Raw genomic sequence first — 21,170 nt, 5'->3', positions numbered from 1 at the left:
CTCCTTAGCGGCTCCACCGCTATCCTCCTTCTTCTCCTCCACCACCTTCTCAGCTACAACCACCGCGTCTCTCCCCCTCGCTCCACCGTCTACCTTGTGCAACAGAGTGTCTTCTCTCGCTCTATCGCACCGCTGCAACCCCGCCGCCGCTGCCGCCGCCGGCTGGCTCTCCTCTTCGTCCTCCTGCACCTCCTCCTCCTCCTCCTCCTCTTCCTTCATCTCCTCCTCCTTCTCCGTCTTCGCTTCCTCTTCGAATTCAACGGGGTGAATCCCACAGTGCACGCTGGCACTGCCTCTCGATTCGCGATTCGCGAGGGAGATCGAATGTTGCGAGAGGAGATTAGGAGCAGGACCTCGTCGCGTTGACAAAGCGCAAACGGCGGCCGATGCTGTTACCGTCGGCACGGCGACGCGTTTTCCGCGCCGACCTTCCAGTACTCTCCTCGCCTTTTCCTCCATCTTCTCACCTCCGTCCCCTCGATGAATCGCGGCTCCCTCGTGTAGTATATATCGCGTTTCTTAATGACTATTCTCAAGAGGCTAGAAATAGGAGCGTGTGTGTCCAAGAGACCGAAGCGCGGAGTCCCTCCACTTTCTCCACGTGTCTAACGAGGTGCGCGCACCTACTCGGAGACGCACTGCTACTCCGGCAAGGATCCAGCCGAGGTGGCTCTCGCGGCGAGGCTGCTCGCCGGAAATGGGTTACAGTTTTATGACGCGAGCGTGCATTTTTCTCCATTTCCGCGGTCGAACGACGTGTGAAAACGGGCCTCTCTGCTCGACGCGCGACCCGCGCGATGATTTATGACTCGGTCCCGCTCCCACGACGACGTCGCGCGCGAGCGTGTTGCGTCAACTTCTCTCTTCCGCGCGTCCGAGCAACCTTAATCGCTGCTAAACGACGACTGTGACCGCGTGTCGCGATCGTTGTAAAGCATCGCGCTCTTTTTACGCGCGCCGCGCAACGAGCTAATAATCGCGAGCATAGCGTGCGCTCGCACGAGCTCACGTGGTTTTGCGCGAGCTCGAGCAGAGCCGCGCTAAATGTCAGGACGTCGTCTTTGATTTCGCTTATTCCCGGCTGACCCCGTCAACCTCGGCGGATTTATCGATCCATAAACTAGAGACCGCGCGCGTAAGATCGAGACGTGGTCGGGCGTACGGTAAAATATCCGTAATAGCTGGAGAGAGAGAGAGAGAGAGAGAGAGAGAGAGAGAGAGAGAGAGAGAGAGAGAGAGAGAGAGAGAGAGATTGCGCTCTGCCGCGACGCCTCTCTCGGAGATTCGATCGGATTGTTTCATAATACAGCGAGCCGCGTTCGTCCTCTCGTCCGAGCTACGCGGTTTCTTTGTTTTGTTACGAGCGCGAGGCGCGAGACTTTATCGTTAGGTATCAAAAGAATACAATCGCGAGAGAATTCGTTGTGCCGATCGTGATCGACACCGGTCGCGATATAATTGCTGTTTAATGAGCCGCAAAAGTACGACCTCGACTGCACGCCGCTCTCCGGCCATTGTGTGTTACTGTTCTTTGGTAAACTCAAATCCGGCCTCCTATTACATGTCTGGCTAATAATAATAGTGGTTTACACTTTGCTACCTATGTTTGCACCACATATCCATAATAAGACGGTTGCCCGTACGTGATTCTGTCAAAGTGTGCGCCGATCCCGTGCACAACGGGTGTCTCGTTCAGAGTTTGCCTATGCCTCGTGGACGCTTGCCTATTGTCGAGGCAGACGGCAATACGGCGACAAGTATAATTAATTCCCGCATTGAAGCACGATCCTTCGTATCATTATGGAAGCAGCACAGTTCATTGTCTAATCAGGGATACAACACGATCTTGGTCGGTCTCCCCTCCCCCCCCCCCCCGTTCGAGGTGTAAGCGTTTGTAAGAAGATCGTGTAGACAGGTCGAAAAGTCAGTGACACGCTTTCCACGTTTCAGAGACACGCGTGACGCTCTGTCAATAACCCTGCGCCTTCACGCCTTCTTTCTGATTGTGCTGTCGTGTAAATGGATGAACTTGCAGAAGGCGGCAATTGGAGTATGTTTTGATGCGCGATCGTTAGAACGAATGTTGCGAGTGACGTAATTGATAACATCGCGCGAACGTCGTAACGACACATCTGACAGTTGAGAGTTAAGTTTGTAAGAAGGAAGGTTCTGGTACCGGAAATTGTGTCACCCGATGTGTGCCGTGTTGTCGCTCCAACCAGGCCAGACGTAACACGAGACTGACCATACGAGACGGCTGCTCATGATGCCTAGTACATACCATCTCTTACCAACACCGATTGGAAAGTACCAACACCATAGCCGCTACCATCACCATCTCGAGCCACTAAACTCGAGACTCGCGAAAGCAAGAGAATAGATACCTCAGCAAAAGGCAGTCTGGTCCTCCTCCTCCCTCCTTCCCATACCCGCACTCCTCCCCTCTTTCCTTCTCTCGTTCGTTCTCGTTTTACCTTACGAGCTTTCCTACAATCTCTGTTTCTCCCTTTTCTCTCATCTTTCACGAGTTGGGTGACTAACGGTGTGGCTGACACATTGCTTTCGTTTATTATCGGCGACCGTGACATTAATGATAACACCGACTGGATCGTCAGAGGATCTGCATATTTATATTCGCGTTCGCGATCGTATCTTTCAATTTCTTTTAGTAGTTTGTATATAGGACATATGTCGAGGGCTCACGCGATAAAGCGTTCATAATTAAACACGAAAGTCGAGTTAATTTCATTTGATTATATCGGAGATTTCAGCAACGCAGAAATGTGTTGGCAAATTGTTTACTTGACGTGTTTCGCTTTGATTTTTAAAAATTATTTTTAATAGACGCGGGTGATGTAACGTACGATGATTTAACGCGGTTTTAAAGTTGCTTATCATAAGAGTATGATGATATTCAGGTAATTGTTGTCGAAGCGACTGCGTTATCTTACCTTACATCGGTAAGTTAGATTGCGAAGAAGTGGAGGACGAGAATGTACAATCGGCGGGATCTCTTATTAGTCGCAGAAACCTGTTCCTGAGTAATTTAATGTCGATGTGTAGCGAGAAAAATCTCATTTGGAATAATCGCGCGTAATTATTAATCTCCCGTCGAATTTCTTTTTATTCGATAACCGCGCGCACTTTCGCTCACGGAACCGATTACAGCTTTCGCGTAATAGGAAGCGAAGTCTGTGTATACGTTATCCTATTTCTGAAGCGTTCCTCATGTTCTCTGAACTTCGGTACGATCGCTCGTCGCGCCCGCGCAACAGCCGGTTGCAAGTGAAGTGCGATGAGGAGGAAGTTTTCGATAGTTGCCAGGGGTTAATTTTAAAGGGGGTCATTGATTCCGCACGATATTCAAACGCCGGATGTGCTTCGTTTATTGGCGTAAAGACGGACAAACAGAGGTTAGCGCGAGGTGCAACGATCGATCCTTCCAGCACCGGCTGGAAGATCTCAGCGATTTCGATCGAAAGTGCCTTTAGAACGACTAAAATAACGGCCAAATTTATCTCATTTACATGTATATGTCGAAACTTTCGTAAATCAGTTAACAAAACAATCACATTTCCGCGCTTCGGTGATCCGGAATGCAGGGAGATTCGTCGGCTGTTTTCCCATTTTACCAATCCGGCGCTTTTTTTTCTTTTATTATCTGAAATTATTATGACGTTATGAATAATCTAATGACACACTATATCGGTGTGCATTGATAACATACATTATTGATCTCGTAAAAGTGAACTTTAGACGAGATAATATAAGCATCACAGGAATATGTTTTGCTCATTTCAGATTGGCTTTACATGAAAATGTTGTACTTCACTTATTGTTAGAAAATATTTTGGAGAACGTACTTGCATGCCTGTATGTCGACACTCTCCATTGACGTATACTTGATACATGGGACATGGCGATTCTGTCGCAATGAATCCATAGCAAAGAACTGATATTAATAAGAGACGTATGATCAGAAATCCGCTCATTAGCTCCATGACTTCCAAAGATGAACTTTCTCGGTAAAAATCGGATGTTATGGAAGGTGCAAAATACTCCACTCCTTCCTTACTGAAACTGCTGATGTACTTTGCTACGCGAGCTCTTTTTATTTAATTCGTCGCATGATATTGTCATAAAAAGGAATCGTGGGACTTAAAAAATAGATACGAAACACACGCGTCAGACTGCAAGATACAAAACACATGATAGGTAGTAAACATTTGAAAACATTGAAGCGATAAGATTAATTTGCATTATAAAGAGCGTTTTTATCGCGACATTGTGTATAAAGCTCATTTTATACACATTTTATATTCGCGATAGAATAGATGACGATTTATATAATTTTATTATTGCACAATACGTGTAAACGTATTGTACAGCAAATAATATCTTTCAATATTTTCAATAGTATTTAGAGATATAGATGCTTATATTGGGTTGTCCAAAAAGTCATTGCGTTTATTTCTGATAGATGGCTTTAGTTGTATATTTAATGTATTGAACGCATCATGAGCTGACACTTATAGCCTCCGTCAAAGAAAAAAGTGCGCGAATCGATCAACAATTATCCTTTCTATAAGGTTTTGGAAATGAAGAATCATTTCACGAGCATTTTCGCCAAGTTTTACTTTATTACTTCCGAAAAGGAAAGAACGCTGTGCAAGCTTGTGAGAAGTTGCGTAAAGTTTATCGTGACGAAGCCCTAAAAGACCGCCAGTGTCAATATTGGTTTGCTCGTTCCCGTTCTGGTGACTACAGCGTGAAAGATGCACCTCTCTCAGATCGGCCATCGGAGGTTGATGTTGATAAAATAAAGGCACTAGTTGTAGCTAATCGACGTTCTATCATTCGTGAGCTCGCTGAGGCACTAAAAATATCGATTAGAAGCGTTTACCTTTGAATTTGAAACAACTTGGTTACGTCAGTAAGCTCGATATTTGAATCCCACATAAACTGAAAGAAGTTCACCTCATAAAACGCATAGATATCTGCGATTAACTTCTAAAACGTGAACAATCCGACTCATTTCTGAAACATATGATTACTGGCGATGAAAAATGGATTGTCTACAACAATGTGAAACGAAAGCGATCGTGGAGCAAGCGCGATGAACCGATCCAAAGCACATAAAAAGCAGACATCCACCAGAGAAAAGTGATGCTCTTAATTTGATGGGATTGGAAGGGTGTGGTATTTTTCGAGCTCTTACCAAGGAACGATACGAACTTACGATAAACTCGGACTTGTACTGTCAACAGCTCGACAAATTGAACGAAGCAATAACAGAAAAGCGGCCAGAATTGATAAATCGCAAAGAAGTGGTCTTCCATTATGACAACGCTCGACCGTACACAAGTTTGACGATACGTGAAAAATTGTTGGAGTTTGGCTGGGATGTGTTGCCTCATCCACCATATTCGCCAGACCTTGCACCATCAGACTACCATTTGTTTCGATCCTTGCAAAATTCCTTGAGTGAGAAAACGTTCGCCTCAAATGACGCTATCGAAAAGTATTTGCTTGAGTTCTTCGCTACTACAGATAGGAAGTTTTTCGAGAATCGAATCCTGAAGCTTACCGAAAGATGGTAGAAAGTCATCGAACAAAAAGGGCAACATATTATTGATTAATGTTCATTTTTTGTATAAAATAAACGGTCTTGAAAAACACCGAAAAAAACGCAATGATTTTTTGAACAATCCAATACATACTCCTACATGCATACATCTATAAATGTTGTTCTGATTCTTCGTATATTTTTCCACATATCGAAAACTAAGTCTCGTATTTTTATCATGTGTATCAGGTTGTCTCCAAAGTCCGTTTTAATTTATATTGCCGTTTATAAAATTTTAAAAACCCGAATTATTTTACGTCACAAATCCACGGTACAGATTTTATTACATTTTCGACTTTTTTATCACAACTTTCCTCACGATTCTCTCGAAAAGAATTTCCAATTTTTTAATACATTTATTAAGACAGTTCGCAGCTGTGCGTATATGATTTTGTCAACAGGAAGGTTCTATTACGATCTCTTGTGTAACAGGAGTAAAATATGTGTGTGTGTGTGTGTGTGTGTGTGTATGTGTGTGTGTACGTTGATTTATTTCTAAAGTATCAAGAGGCACGGTACCTCTCTGAGACGCGTCCCGGCGGGACAAGGTCGCGCGACTTTGAAAACATGTTCATAAGTACGCAATTGCCACGACCGTTTCCATTATTGTTTACGCCGCGGCGGCGGACGGATCGGCGGATCGCCGCGCGTAATAATTCCCGAATTTTCACACTCGATCACAGTGTACGTGCGCGTGTAACGTGTAATATTCGTGCGTGTGTGTGCGTGCGTGACGATCCGGAGCATCTTGATCAATAGCAGTGTTTCATGGTCTTTAAAGGTAAACTTTTATTGATTACCTTGGTTAAGTTGAAGAAGCTAATTTGTAGTCTCGAGTCTTCGTACTCTTGATGCGGGGCGCATTTGTCGCTGTAATACTAATGAGGAAACTCGTTTTTTGTTACAGATCTGCTGGAGTTGCAGCCACACAATAGCTGCGGTTATCGGAACGCAGTTTCGACGGACCCCGATGCTGCACCGGAGGATCCGGTTCGGGCCGAGCAGAGTCAGCTTGAAGGTGAGGTTCACCGAACGTTTGTACATTTCTTGATTTATTGCGAAACCCGATCGGAAACCGAGCGATTGGAATAAGAGCCGTTGAATTACAATGGCAAAGAGTCAACGGTCAGCGCGCGCGCTTCCGCGAATTGAACTCAATCTAACCTAACTTTTAACCTAACGGTTTAACTAACGAAACTATATTTTTTGTTACAGATCCGCAGCAGAACGCGGCTGACTCTGTCTGCTGTGTATCGGTGAGTCAGAGAAGAAAAAACATTTTTATGGTGATGGGTATTTCTCTCGAGATCTCTCAATATCTCGAGAATCAATGCGATTTAATTATACTTTTTTCACATGTTGCTCGAAATAATCAGGAGATCGTGTCTTTCAATGACGTATTAGTACAACAGAATTTTTAAGATATAATATATATTTCTCTCTTTTATATTTACTCTGAATCATTAAAAGATATAAATATAAAAAAAGATACAGATATAAATGTTTTAGTTTGTCATTATATTGAATATTATATTGAATTATATTGAAATGAAAGATATGGAATTATTTGCTGCGATTCAATCAATATAACTCCTACTTCGAGCAGTGTGTAATGTTAAAATTTGATCAGAATTGTGCCATCACACGTGAAATTCACCATTATTTATCTGATTTGGCTTGATAAATTTTATGTTTGTTGAGTTTATCAATTTTCTATACATTACGTACATTCTACATTTTTCACGCGTGTCAGAAGCGATAATATATTTCATTTGAAATGACCGATAAATTCGGTACGCGCGTTTATTTACATTACAACTTAGTCCTTGCGAAACAGGACGCGTGTTTCTTTCGAATTACCATTCGCGAAACAAAATATTTTCGCTTTTTTCTCTCTTGTCTAAACGTCGTAATTTTCATTCGCGATTGATTTTACGCAAATCGCGTCTCACATATACATTCTCGGAACGTTGTAATTTATCGTGTTTACTTCTTTTTGGGATAAATTCTTCTTTCGCGTTAAAACCTTTTATTATCAATCATCGTGTGCATCCCTAACATGCGTTTAAAGTCTCGATTGTGAGAATCGTGTTTTCAGTAGTTTCTAAAGGTTAATTTTAAAGAGGGTCATTGATTCCATTCGATATTCGAGAGCCGGATGTGTCTGGTTTATTAGCGTATCTTAAATGGACAAACAGAGGTACAATGTTAGCACGAAGTGCAACGATTAATTCGCCGCACCGGCTGGAAGATCTCAGCGAAGATCTCGATCGAAAGTGCCTTTAAAATGGCTAAAATAACGGCCAAATCTTATCTTATTTACACGCATATGTCGGAACTTTCGTAAATCAATTAACAAAATAATCATATTTCCGTGTTTCGGTGATCCGCAATGCAGGAAGATTCGTCGGCAGTTTTCTATTTTCTCAATTGTCCGGCGTTTTAATTTCCTTCATTTATCTGAAATTATTGTAACGTCATGAATAATCTAATGACATACTATATCGATGTGCATTGATAACTTATATTATTAATCTCGTAAATGTGAACATTAGACGAGATAATATAAAGAGATAAAGTATCACAGGAATATGTTTTACTCATTTTAGATTGGCTTTACATGAAAATATTTTACTTTATTTATTGTTAGGAAATAATTTTAAGAACGTATCCGTATTACATATGTCCATATTCGAATCGACACTCTCCATTGATGTATACTGAATTCGGAGGACATATCGGTGTTGTCTTATCGTTGTCGTTGTCGCAAAGAATCGACATAAGATTCGATAATAAGAGACACATGATCAGAAGTCCGCTTATTTGCTTATTCTCCATGACTTCGAAAGATGAACTTTTAATCGAACTTTTTCAGTAAAAATCGGATATTATAGGAGATTATGCAAAATACTCCACTCCTTCCTTACTGAAACTGACGATGTATTTTGCTATGCGAGCTCTTTTTATTTAATTCGTCGCGTGATATTGTCATAAAAAGCAATCGTAAGGCTTAAAAAAATAGATATGAAACACACGACAGGCAATAAACATTTGAAAACATTGAAGCGATAAGATTTGTTTGCACTATGATAGAATGCGTTTATATTACGGCATCGTATATATAAAGCTCAATTTTACACACATTTTGTATTCGTGATAGAATAGATGACAATTTATTTACAATTTTACGTTTACGCTTGTCGTGCAATAAAGAATTACTATATTGCTATTTATAAAATTTTAAAAGCACGAATTATTCTACATCATAAATCTACGGCAGAGACTTTATTGCATTTTCGACTTTTTTATCACGACTTTTCTCACGATTCTCTTGAAAAGAATTTCCGATTTTTTTAATACGTTTATTAAGATGATTCGCAGCTGTGCGTATATGGTTTCTTCAACAGGAAAGATCTATTACGATTTCTTGCGTAATAGGAGTAAAATGTGTGTGTGTATGTATATGTTGATTTATTTCTGAAGTATTTTCGCGTTAAAATCTCGTAGTATCAATCGCCGTATGCGCGCCTAACATGCGTTCAAAGTCTCGATTGTTATTAGAACCGTATTTCCAGTAGTTTCTAAGGGTTAATTTTAAAGAGGGTCGTTGATTCCATTCGATCTTCAAGAGCCGGATGTGCCTGGTTTATTAGCGTATCTTAGATGGATAAACAGAGGTACGATATTAGCGCATGGTGCAATGATCGACTTGTAGCACCGGCTGGATAATCTCACCGACATCAAACGAAAATGTTCTTAAAGTGCCGAATAGGAACCGAATTTATTTGCGAACGCATGTTGGAGCATCTATCTATAAATCTAGAAACAAAGTAACCGTAATTAAACGTAGTTCTGATGATCACGGCATGGAGAATTAGAACACGGTGCTGAGCTTTGTTTCTATCATTTTACTCGGCCACCTCTTTGTTCTTTATTAGCTGAAATTATTGTAATGTTGTTTATTAAGAACAACGTTTTCTCATACGCTCCTTAACACTTATGATATACTATTTTCTTAGTATCTTAATTGATACAACACTTTGTCCTCATGTCAATTAATCTTCCGTCTAGATTACGGCTAATGTCGTTCATGCCTAATTAAATTTTACTCGCTAACGTTACTTCATTACATTATTTCTTGACAATTCTCGCGTCAATGTCGCGTAGAGTAAAGAACACTGAAGTAAGATATGGAGGTACTCGCCAACTGTAACGAGCAAGATTTTCTCTTTAATGCTGACTTTCCGAAGCGCGCTATTTCGATTATATTTTAATGGATTTTGTACCGTAGCAGCACTTTTCAAAGATGCCACAAACAGTCCACCGAGAGTGAGACTGAACGGTTTGGTGCCTCTTTGCAACAGAAACAATATCGTCTTTTGTATTTGCAACGGCGCTGTGTACCACCGGATATTATATCTGCGAAATGATGAGAAATTAAGATTCGAGGAAAATTCGTGATTAATTCGCGCCGTATATTCGCTTTGCGAAATGTAAACTGCTTTTCACCGCTAACTCCGCAAAGCGAGTACTCGTGGGCAATTTTGTCACGCGCATAGCATTACCCTTACACGGTCACGAATACATCATGGTTGCAATCCGTGATTTGCTGTGCAATATAGTTGGCTGTGAACATATACAGAAGAACGATGTTTACGTATATGAGATGTAAGTAAACCCCGTTCGTGTCATTCTCGAACGACACTATCTGAAAGACCTGAAATATCGTGCGGTTGCGATGAGACTCTTCGGAAATATCGGAATATAAATAGGATCGGAAGTTCTCATTTAGGAGCAAATGCGTTAGATAGATTCTAGCGAAAAGACATTCAGAGCGGGAAATACTATAGAAAGTAAGCCACGTGTGAGACTCACTCGAAAGAGATTGAGACTCAGGCACATCACACCGAGCGCGATTAAAATGAAGAACGATACCTCGAAATTGGTTATTAAATATTCGGCAGACCTTCGGGGGAACAAGACAAAATTATTTGTTTTGTTTGTAGTATACTATATATACACGCACTTATCACCGAATAATTACCGACATCATAGCTTTCCGATGAATGTCTACGGCATGAATAATCCTGTTCATCATAAGAATTGTAATTTCTCTCCTCGGATCGATGTATTGTTGAGCATTGATCTTCATCGCTTGCTCGATACGGTAGCTACAAAGAATCCGTTCGCTGTAATTGCATATAGCCTTTCTAAACTCACTTGTTGAAACAAGAAAGGCAAACGAGATCTTGTTTACAACTATATTGTATCATATCAATTTCTGCAGAAGGCAATTCTTTTCAATTCTAATTTAGAAATCATTTCGGGCCAAACGTATCGTTTCTGGATACTCGTACATCACAACGGTTGATGGTACAATGTCTGAAAATATCTATTCAGGAGTCAAGTGTGAAGTGAATTGGGAACGATCAGTGTGGGACGACTGGACGTTACGGAAGATGAACATTGGAACATTTCTTAATCTCGCGGTAAACATATGCTGTCGGCTCAGTTTATCCATCTCCGATGACTTGCTTCGCGAGTATCTCAGGTGCGATGCGTTTGACTCGAAATTTCCTGAGCCGGATTCCTACACCAAACTGGGCAGGCTTTATTGACACCTTCCGTAAATTCCGTTTCTTCACCTGGCGATTTTGAACATTGCGCAGACATGTTTGTAGTATCCTATTAGCATCGTTCCCGTCGCTACTTCCACTATTGCTCCTACAGAAATAGCTATGCTCGAGTGCAGCACGACCAAATAGGAATACATTTCTCGATCGATGAAGTACTCGATCATGATATGCGCCATAAAAAGTGGTCTCGATTCATTCATAGGCAGAAAGATGTCGACGATGCGAGGCCAAATCGGTATGCAAATAATTATACTTACTATTACGATGCCGACTACTAATAGCATTCAAAGAACGTCATATAGATCGCAAATTTATACAGAGAACAATAATATGTACATATATCCAACAATGATTTGCGGAAGTAATATATATCGAAAAGATAAAAAGTAGAAGTAGAAGGCGAAATAATCTCAGAACGCGATATCTTACGTGTAAATGTGGCCGTGTAACGTCTCGCAATGTTTCCGTATTTCTTTACAATATCTATTTCGTTCACGTCTTGGAGCTCGTCGCAAGTGTGTTGAATTAGCTCCAATGAGTTCTTCACCTGTTGCGTCAACAATAACACTCAAAATGTCGTGTTTTACATGGCGAGATTCGCGAGGGGCCATCGGGGCGTGCGGATTCATCATGCGGCAAGAATTCATTTATATGGGGCTATTCGAAAATTAATGATACAGTAAAGAGTTCAACGTACAATTCCGACATTAACCCGGAATGCATTGTACTTGACCAAGAGGGTACTGTAAAATATTACGGAACAGAGAACTTTCATGACGAAGTCAGGAGTGCATTCTGTGGTGATGAATGTTGTAAGCTGCAAGTAAGAAGCATGATCAAATAAAATACAATCGTCGTGGTGTGCGACACAATTTGAACACTTTGAACTTTGACGCTGAGAAACCGCATTTTTTAGAAAGAAATTTGTCGCGAGACGAAGAGCATCGACTTGCCTGAAATGTAACGTAGGTCATTATGATGCTGGAGACAAGGATCCTCTGAAGTCGGACGAGTCTCGTCCGCTGGTAAGGCCATAAACCAATCATGAGCAGAAGGATCCGATTGAGACCAAGATGTTGGCTCTTGATACAGATCATCTCGCGAGCATCGGGACGCGTCTGGCTGCGGGAAGATCCGCGAAATGTCGCGTGTCCTTTCCTTTCGATCGGTTTTCATCGAATATTCTTGCAACTTCCCTCTTGCAGTATATTTTTGCTCTTACCATGAAACTTGCCTAAGAACACGGAAGGTAAACGTTAAACAGCACAATCTGCCACTATCGCGATCGGCACACTCATAATTGAGTAATTTTTCTCTCGAGAGACAATCGATTCGTCGAGCGAAATTCAACGGTTCTTCATTTCGTGTAGAACAACAGTCGCGAAGCAATTTCTCGATCGAAGTCCGCGCAAACGCAGTCGGCCTTTTGCACCATTGTAGTCTTGTGCGCCTCATTGTAGCGCGTGCATTCGTGAGAGACGCACCTTCGACGGTCGACAGAAGCGCGTCGTTATTCAATGGGTCTTACCGTCGCACTACTTGCGGAATCATCGCCGGTAAGGTGGTACAAGAGCTCCTTTGAATCTTCAAAACCAACCGGCTATTTCGAAATTTTACGTTCCGTCCAACGACGCGTTAAAGTGGGTTCGTACACTTTAGATATTTTCTCGTTACGTTTTCTCGTGACTATCTGTCGTTTCGAGCAAAGTTAGTTCGCCATTCTTCTTTGTATCTATTTCTGTGTATTTAGGAAATATCCAATGTGAATGCTATCTTTGTTTCGCGAAAACTGCACACAATCGGGCGTCAATTGATCCTAAAGCGTCCTTGACAAAGAACAGTTTTTCCTTTATTGTTGCGTTACATTAGACAATGCTATTTGTAAACAGATGAATGACATGCAGTTAAGAAAAAGGAAAATTTCTTTTAATAATTTACTGAATTATGCTACTGCACAATAGATCCTTGTGTTATTTTTCATTGATTTGCGTGGAATATATAACGGTGAAATAAGATATCGACGCGCTCAACAACTGCAACGAAAGAATTCATTTTCAAACCATTTCTTATTTAAAAAATACTACGTTGAATATATTCTGGTATACGTTTCTCACCATAGCGAAGTTCTCTAAAGACATTATAAATAGTCCACCAACATTCAGGAAGAAGGGTTTATTACCTCTTTGTAATAGCAATATTATCAATTTCTGTATACTTAATGGTGTTATATACCAATAAACGTTATATCTACGAAAGAAAGACTAGATTATAAACCGATAATTAAAAACTAACACACACACACACACACACACACACACACCGGATGTATTCAAGTACAAATGTCACATGCATTTTATGAATTTCGAACGATTTCAAACATTAATAAAATATCCCATGTTTTTATGAGTTTGCGAAGAGACGATATATACGATCTTACACAGCATGAAATAAATTTCTGTTGTGATCTATGACTTCTTGTCCACAGAGATTAGCTTCGAACATATACAAAATAATGGCACTAGTGTATGCAAGATGCAACCAAAACTCCGCGATGTCGCCGCCAAACGACACAATCTGAAAAATCTTAATTACCAAATTAAATGGTGAGTTTTGCAGATATAATAGAAACTTATTATACGGAAAGAAAAATTTCAGTTTGGGTAACAGAATGTGGGACAGGCGAAAATTCAGTGTCAAAAACAATAATTTTGTTACCATGATCAAAAACTTGTTCGAATATTTGGTTCGTGTTAACCATTAAGCAGGCGCACTGATAGAATCGCACAAATGGGTGTATGGGATAAATGGTGACCCCACTTTCTTTTGTGAAACTTAAGTCAACTAAAGAGAAGAATTCAAAACAAAAACAATTTGATAGCAAAAAGCAGTTTGATAATTAAAGTTTCTTACTTTAACAAAAACAAGAAAACGGAAAAATTGTTTTTCCTCATCGAGCCGCGACCGTACGAGAATTACGAAGTAGAGAGTACTTACTCGGAAAAGATTAAGACTCAAACAACTCACAGAAAGTACCACCAAAACGAACAGTGTTATTTCAATATTCTTGATCATAAATTCAGCAAACCTTCAAGAGCAAGAAAATGTCACTTCTCACAAATGTTGTCACGTATCATCGAAAAAATACCAACTTCATTGCTTTTCGATGAATATTAATGGCGCAAATGATGTCTTTGCAAATAGTGTTCTTCTGGATTCGTCGATCATCGATCTTTATTGCCTGCTGGATACGATAACTACAAATAATTTCTCATTATCGTAATTGTATAACTTACTTAAACTCTCAAAACATAACAAATACGACTCTTTTTAAAATTCCAATGTATACATTTTAGTACCTGAATCGTTTCTCACCTAGCGACTAGAAACATTCCGCAAATATGTTTCATATTCGTCAAGATCATCGTCCCGGTGGCTACCGTCACTATTACGCCTATTAAAAAGGCTGCGAATGTGTGCAATGCAATTAGGTAGAAATATTTCTCTTGATCGATAAAATATTCAGTGAAGATTTGTATTTTGTGGCGTGGTAGAGAGTTATTCATTAAAAGAAAAGTATCGAAGATGCGTGGCCACGTTGGCTGGACAAGAATAACAAATACACTGCTAAACACTGAGAACGTTTATAAAAGATAGCCATTATTAATCGGTATTTTGCAAACGTCTCCAAAATATTGAATCGTTAAACTTTCCAAATTTATTTGTATTTCTGATCTAGTACATTGTCGAAAGCTTCTTATAAAAAAGAAAATTAAGTTCGGAACCATGTATATACATATATATAGATATCCTTCTTCTTACAATTTTCCCGACTTTAGACAATATTATCTTACCTGTAAGTATAATTGTTTTACGTTCAGCAATGCACGCGTATCGTTCAATGATAGCTATTTCGTTCTCGTCTTGCAGCTCATTACAAACGTGTTGCAGTTGATCCAATGAATGTATCATCTGTTGTGTCAACAATATTTTACGTTTCTTCTCGTGTTAAAGTTTTAAAGAAATTATTGCGCATACGATTTCATTTAATATGAAAGTTGCTTATTTGAATCAACACGAAGAATGCTCTACTTACATGTTTAGTATTAAAGTGGAATGTGTTATATAAAATCAAGTAAATTGCGAAAAGTAATATAGAACAGGAAATTTTGACGATGAAGTCAGGTGTACATTTCGCGGTTAAGAATGATGTGAGCTGCAAACGATAAATTTATCGAAAAAACGGTAATAGGAGAAAATGACACACCCTTCTGCAAGATGCAAGTCAGTTACTGTCACGTGTATAATAATGCTACAAATGGTATATTATATAATGTAATGAAAGTAAAATTTGTTTACCTGAAATAAAATAAAGCTCGACAAAATACTGAAAAACAGAATTTTCTGAAGATGCACAATACTCGATTGCTGATAAGGCCATAAGCCGACCAAGAGCAAAAGAATTCGATTAATGGCAATGTGTTGATGCAGATCGAAGCACGTCATCTCTTCGCAAGCATCGGCATGCGTTTGACCGCGGAAAAAACTGAAGAATTCGCTCATCCCCTCCTTTTAGCCGATCGATAAAATATACCTTACATTTTCCTTCTCTCCGCTGTACATTCCGACAAAAGATGTCTAATTTTACATAAACGCAGCGCATTTATGCAAAATTAGAGTAAATGGAATAAAATTGCACGAAATATCGCGGTATGTAAAATTTCCACCAAAATACCGCAAGATAATATCGTGAGATCGGGACATTTGCTGTTTAACAACTTTGATAGGCAAGAGCCGGGGACTCCAAGCGATCATTCCGAAAGAAATTCTATGGACTTTTTTTGTCATAAACAGTAATCACGAGTTAATTTCTCGATGGAGATCGTGCAAGTGTTGCTTTTTCTTTAGATCCGTTTCTTTGTATGTTTTATTGTATGCATCCATAACAGACACACGTGTAATTATACTCTTCAGTTTATCAGTTGCTCTTTCTTGTTTTGTGGCACCTGTTGAATTATTGCTTTTAAGGTATAAAATTATCAAATAATATAGCGCTTATGTTTTATCTATGAAATTAAATATATATTTAAAAAAGCTTATAATTGAATAATTTTTCTCACGAGAGACAATCGATTTGCCGAAGAAAATTCAATGGTCCTTTATTTCGTATTGAACAATAATCGCAAAGCAATTTCTCGATCGAAGTCCGCGCAAACGCAGTCGGCCTTTTGCACCGTTGTCGTTTTGCATACCTCATTGTAACGCGTGCATTCGTGAGATACACATTTTCGACGGCCGACAGAAGCGTCGTTGTTCAATCGGTCTTACCGTCGCACTATTTGCAGAATAATTGCCAGTAAGATACAAGAGCATCTTTGAATCTGTAAAACTAACCGGCTGTTTCGAAATTTTATGTTTCAACGACGAAAGTACAAGTGAGGTCGTACACTCTGCATGCTTTCGTGTTACATTTTCTCGTGACCATCTGTCCTTTCGAGCGAAGTTACTTCACCGTGATGTTCATCTCTGTATCTATGTCTGCAGAAACCGCATACAATCGGGCATCAATTGATTCTAAATCGCCTCTAATAAAGAAAAGTTTTTCTTTTATTGTTGCATTACGTAGATAATGCTATTTGTAAACAGGTGAATGATGTGCAGTTAAGGAAAAGGAAAATTTCTTTTAATAATCTATTGAATTATACTATTGGACAATAGATGCCTATATTATTTTTTTTTGGTTTGCATGGAGTACATAACAGTGAAATAAGATATCGACGCGCTTAACAACTGCAACAAAAGAATTCATTTTCAAATCATTTCTTGTTTCAAGAATGCTACGGTAGATATATTCTGTTACACATTTCTTACCATAGCGAAGTTCTCTAAAGATACTGTAAATAGTCCACCAACATTCAGGAAGAATGGTTTATTACCTCTTTGTAATAGTAATATTATCAACTTCTGTATATTCAGTGGTGTTGTATACCAGTGGGCATTATATCTACGAAAGAAAGATTAGATTATAAACCGGTCATTTTTTTTTATTTCACATGCATTTTATGGACATTAATAAAATATTTCATGTTTTTATGAGTTTGCGAAGCGGCGATATACATCTTACGTAACATAAAATATATTTTTGTTGTGATCTGTGACTTCTTGTCCGCAGAGGTTGGCTTCGAACATATACAAAATAATGGCACTGGTATATGCAAGATGCAACCAAAGCTCCACGATATCGCCGCCAAACGATGTAATCTGAAAAATCTTAATTACCAAATTAAGTGATGAGTTTCGCAAATATAATATAAACTTATTATACGGCAAGAAAGATTTCAGTTTGGGTAACAGAATGTGGGCGAAAACTCGGTGACAAGAAACGATAATTCTGTTATCATGATCAAAAACACTTGTTCGAACATTTAGTCGTGTTAACCCTTAAGTAGGCACACTGGCAAAGTCGCACAAGTAGATGTATAGGATGAGTAGTGACCTCACTTCCTTTTGTAAAATTTAAGTAAATTAAAATGGAAAATTCAAAAATAGAAACAGTGCAGTTTGATAATTGAAGTTTATTACTGAAAGAAAAAAAAGAAAACAAAAAAATTATCTTTAACAGCAAACAAATAAATTCTTTTTATATTAACAAAAGAATTAACATTTTCCTATACATATTGAGGATACATACTAACTACTTACAGTTAGTCTGCTTTGAGCCTATGCGTCTACTTAAGAGTTAGCTGTAAATAGAAGTAAAATCTCTTACAAGAATCTTCTTATTCATACAATAAAAGTTATATCTGGTCTCCGAGCAGTGAAAAATTTCGTTACATTAACAGGATAGTTTTATCCGTGTAGTTTTATTCCGGTAGATGCGTTATATTATAAAATAATTCACAGAAAATATTAAAAATATGCTACGTATGATTTAAGCTTAAGTAATCATATAAATTCGACACGGAACAATTGTTTTTTAGTGAGACTTCAAATTAGTAAAAGCTTCAAATTTGTTTGAAATATGCTGGCAGTGTATCAGCACATCCGATTATACTCGTCATTGAACCGCGATCGTACGAGAATTACAAAATACTCACTCGGAACAGATTAAGACTCAAACAACTCACAGAAAGTAGCACCAAAACGAACAGCATTATCTCAATATCCTTCAATATAAATTCAGCAAACCTTCAAAGGCAAGAAAATATCACTTCTCACAAATGTTGTTACATGTATCATCGAAAAAATACCAACTTCATTGCTTTTCGGTGAATATTAATGGCGCAAATGATGTCTTTGCAAATAGTGTTCTTCTGGATTCGTCGATCATCAATCTTTATTGCCTGCTGGATACGATAACTACAAATAATTACTACAAATAAGTATTTAGAAATACACAGTCAGCTCCGATTTTAATGAGACGCGTTTTTGCACGAGAAACAACTTTTTCCTGTGGCAAAATCGTCGCTCAGTTCCGCGAAGCGAGATATAAAGCGTTAAAGTAGATCATAATTCAGATTAGGAAAGCTGTTATATCGATGAACTTTGGCGACATGAACATGCCTCGTAACTAACATAAACTTCCCGAGTAATATGCAAAAAGTTTTAGTCCGTGCTCACTGTTTGTTAAAAAGTTATTAATAAATGAAGTTAGTGATAAGACTGCACCTAGCATGTATACACGCGTACACACACATCGAAGGGGGCGTGCGGGGGGGCCTTCGACCCCCCACCCGCACCCCCTCTCGAGGGCTAACAGGCGAAACTCGCTTCATATGGAAAGTCACATGTGAGTTTGCGACTTATTGTGACTTTCTACATGAAGCGAGTTTCACCCGTTGACCCTCGAGGGGGAGTGCGGGAGGGGCCGAAGGCGCCCCCCACGCCCCTTTCGGTGTGTGTATGTGTACACATGCTCGGTGCAAACTCTTATCACTAACTTCATTTGTTAATAACTTTTTAACGAACAGTGAGCACGGACTAAAACTTTTTGCATATTACTCGGGAAGTTTATGTTAGTTACGAAGCATGTTTATGTCGTGTAAAGAAATTGCTATTATTGGCGGGAATCATGCACGAATATACGCACTTCTATAGGCGACGAATGTATTACTGAACAACGATATCACAAATCGGTTTAGATATGTCAACATCAAGGTCACGGAACACTTGGAATTAGTTACAAGGCATGTTTATGTCGCCAAAGTTCATCGATATAACAGCTTTCCTAACCTGAATTATGATCTACTTTAACGCTTCATATCTCGCTTCGCGGAACTGAGCGACGATTTTGCCACAAGAAAAAGTTGTTTCTCGTGCAAAAGCGCGTCGAATGAGCCTAGTCTCATTAAAATCGGAGCTGACTGTGTACTTCTAAATATTTACCTAATTTCTCATTATCGTAATTGTATAACTTACTTAAACTCTCAAAACATAACAAATACGACTCTTTTTAAAATTCGAATGTATACATTTTAGTACCTGAATCGTTTCTCACCTAGCGACTAGAAACATTCCGCAAATATGTTTTACATTCGTCAAGATCATCGTCCCGGTGGCTACCGTCACTATTACGCCTATTAAAAAGGCTGTGAACGTGTGCAACGCAATTAAGTAGAAGTACCTTTCTTGATCGATGAAATATTCAGTGAAGATTTGTATTTTGTGGCGTGGTAGAGAGTTATTCGTTAAAAGAAAAGTGTCGAAGATGCGTGGCCACGTTGGCTGGACAAGAATAACAAATACACTGCTAAACACTGAGAACGTTCATAAAAGATAGCCATTATTAATCGGTATTTTGCAAACGTCTCCAAAATATTGAATCGTTAAACTTTCCAAATTTATTTGTATTTCTGATCTAGTACATTGTCGAAAGCTTCTTATAAAAAGGAAAATTAAGTTCGGAACCATGTATATACATATATATAGATATCCTTCTTCTTACAATTTTCCCGACTTTAGACAATATTATCTTACCTGTAAGTATAATTGTTTTACGTTCAGCAATGCACGCGTATCGTTCAATGATAGCTATTTCGTTCTCGTCTTGCAGCTCATTACAAACGTGTTGCAGTTGATCCAATGAATGTATCATCTGTTGTGTCAACAATATTTTACGTTTCTTCTCGTGATAAAGTTTTAAAGAAATTATTGCGCATACGATTTCATTTAATATGAAGGTTGCTTATTTGAATCAACACGAAGAAGGTTCTACTTACATGTTTAGTATTAAAGTGGAATGTGTTATATAAAATCAAGTAAATTGCGAAAAGTAATACAGAACAGGAAATTTTGACGATGAAGTCAGGTGTACATTTCGCGGTTAAGAATGATGTAAGCTGCAAACGATAAATTTATCGAAAAAACGGTAATAGGAGAAAATGACACAAGATGCAAGTCAGTTACTGTCACGTGTATAATAATGCTACAAATGGTATATTATATAATGTAATGAAAGTAAAATAATGTAATGAAAGTAAAGTTTATGTTTACCTGAAATAAAATAAAACTCGACAAAATACTGGAAAACAGAATTTTCTGAAGATGCACAATGTTCGATTGCTGATAAGGCCATAAGCCGACCAAGAGCAAAAGAATTCGATTAATGGCAAAGTGTTGATGCAGATCGAAGCACGTCATATCTTTGCAAACGTCGGGATGCGTTTGACCGCGGAAAAAACTGAAGAATTCGCTCATCCCCTCCTTTTAGCCGATCGATAAAATATACCTTATATTTTCCTTCTCTCCGCTGTACATTCCGACAAAAGATGTCTAATTTTACATAAACGCAGCGCATTTATGCAAAATTAGAGTAAATAGAGTTAAATTGCACGAAATATCGCGGTGTGTAAAATTACCACCAAAACACCGCAAAATAATATCGTGAGATCGGGATATTTGCTGCTTAACAA

At 39.1% G+C, this 21,170-nt stretch overlaps 3 protein-coding genes and 1 long non-coding RNA gene across 8 annotated transcripts; all 4 read right to left on the bottom strand.

Moving 5' to 3' along the window:
* Window positions 1-7,772: 7,772 nt before the first annotated feature.
* On the bottom strand, window positions 7,773-12,045 carry LOC105183331 (odorant receptor 49b-like). 4 transcript variants are annotated; one of them, XR_002162769.2, is made up of 8 exons: window positions 11,960-12,045; window positions 11,692-11,809; window positions 11,272-11,536; window positions 10,675-10,797; window positions 10,502-10,592; window positions 10,198-10,343; window positions 8,307-10,045; window positions 7,773-8,086 (listed from the first exon to the last, which is right to left on the bottom strand). XR_002162769.2 is itself a non-coding variant. In XM_019841468.2 (8 exons), the coding sequence occupies exons 1-8, from the start codon at window positions 12,035-12,037 to the stop codon at window positions 9,780-9,782; spliced, it is 1,008 nt and encodes a 335-aa protein (XP_019697027.1). In that variant the 5' UTR covers window positions 12,038-12,045; the 3' UTR covers window positions 9,740-9,779. The 4 variants fall into 4 exon arrangements, 2 of the variants coding, with proteins under 2 accessions (XP_019697027.1, XP_019697026.1); XM_019841468.2 differs by lacking the exon at window positions 7,773-8,086 and having other exon boundaries at window positions 9,740-9,833; window positions 9,913-10,045; XR_002162768.2 differs by having other exon boundaries at window positions 10,198-10,592; window positions 10,671-10,797.
* A 1,171-nt stretch (window positions 12,046-13,216) lies between these two features.
* Window positions 13,217-13,788, bottom strand: LOC105183330 (odorant receptor 85f-like). Its single transcript, XM_025304393.1, has 3 exons — window positions 13,700-13,788; window positions 13,377-13,509; window positions 13,217-13,295 (listed from the first exon to the last, which is right to left on the bottom strand). The coding sequence occupies exons 1-3, from the start codon at window positions 13,762-13,764 to the stop codon at window positions 13,233-13,235; spliced, it is 261 nt and encodes an 86-aa protein (XP_025160178.1). The 5' UTR covers window positions 13,765-13,788; the 3' UTR covers window positions 13,217-13,232.
* A 1,035-nt stretch (window positions 13,789-14,823) lies between these two features.
* On the bottom strand, window positions 14,824-16,349 carry LOC112589799 (uncharacterized). The gene is made up of 3 exons (XR_003113797.1): window positions 15,356-16,349; window positions 15,114-15,231; window positions 14,824-14,893 (listed from the first exon to the last, which is right to left on the bottom strand). It is a non-coding gene; the product is annotated as an uncharacterized LOC112589799 (long non-coding RNA).
* Window positions 16,350-16,926: 577 nt separating this feature from the next.
* LOC109503862 (uncharacterized) lies at window positions 16,927-20,992 on the bottom strand. 2 transcript variants are annotated; one of them, XM_025304369.1, is made up of 9 exons: window positions 20,752-20,992; window positions 20,478-20,597; window positions 20,236-20,353; window positions 19,757-20,015; window positions 18,514-18,618; window positions 18,357-18,447; window positions 17,384-17,529; window positions 17,131-17,263; window positions 16,927-17,049 (listed from the first exon to the last, which is right to left on the bottom strand). In XM_025304369.1, the coding sequence occupies exons 1-9, from the start codon at window positions 20,953-20,955 to the stop codon at window positions 16,987-16,989; spliced, it is 1,239 nt and encodes a 412-aa protein (XP_025160154.1). In that variant the 5' UTR covers window positions 20,956-20,992; the 3' UTR covers window positions 16,927-16,986. The 2 variants fall into 2 exon arrangements, with proteins under 2 accessions (XP_025160154.1, XP_025160156.1); XM_025304371.1 differs by having other exon boundaries at window positions 17,384-17,520.
* Window positions 20,993-21,170: the final 178 nt, after the last annotated feature.

The sequence above is a fragment of the Harpegnathos saltator genome, unplaced genomic scaffold, assembly GCF_003227715.2.
Source record: "Harpegnathos saltator strain DR-91 unplaced genomic scaffold, Hsal_v8.6 scaffold604, whole genome shotgun sequence".
Lineage (NCBI taxonomy): Eukaryota > Metazoa > Arthropoda > Insecta > Hymenoptera > Formicidae > Harpegnathos > Harpegnathos saltator.
This window is presented reverse-complemented; position numbering and strand designations above follow the sequence as displayed.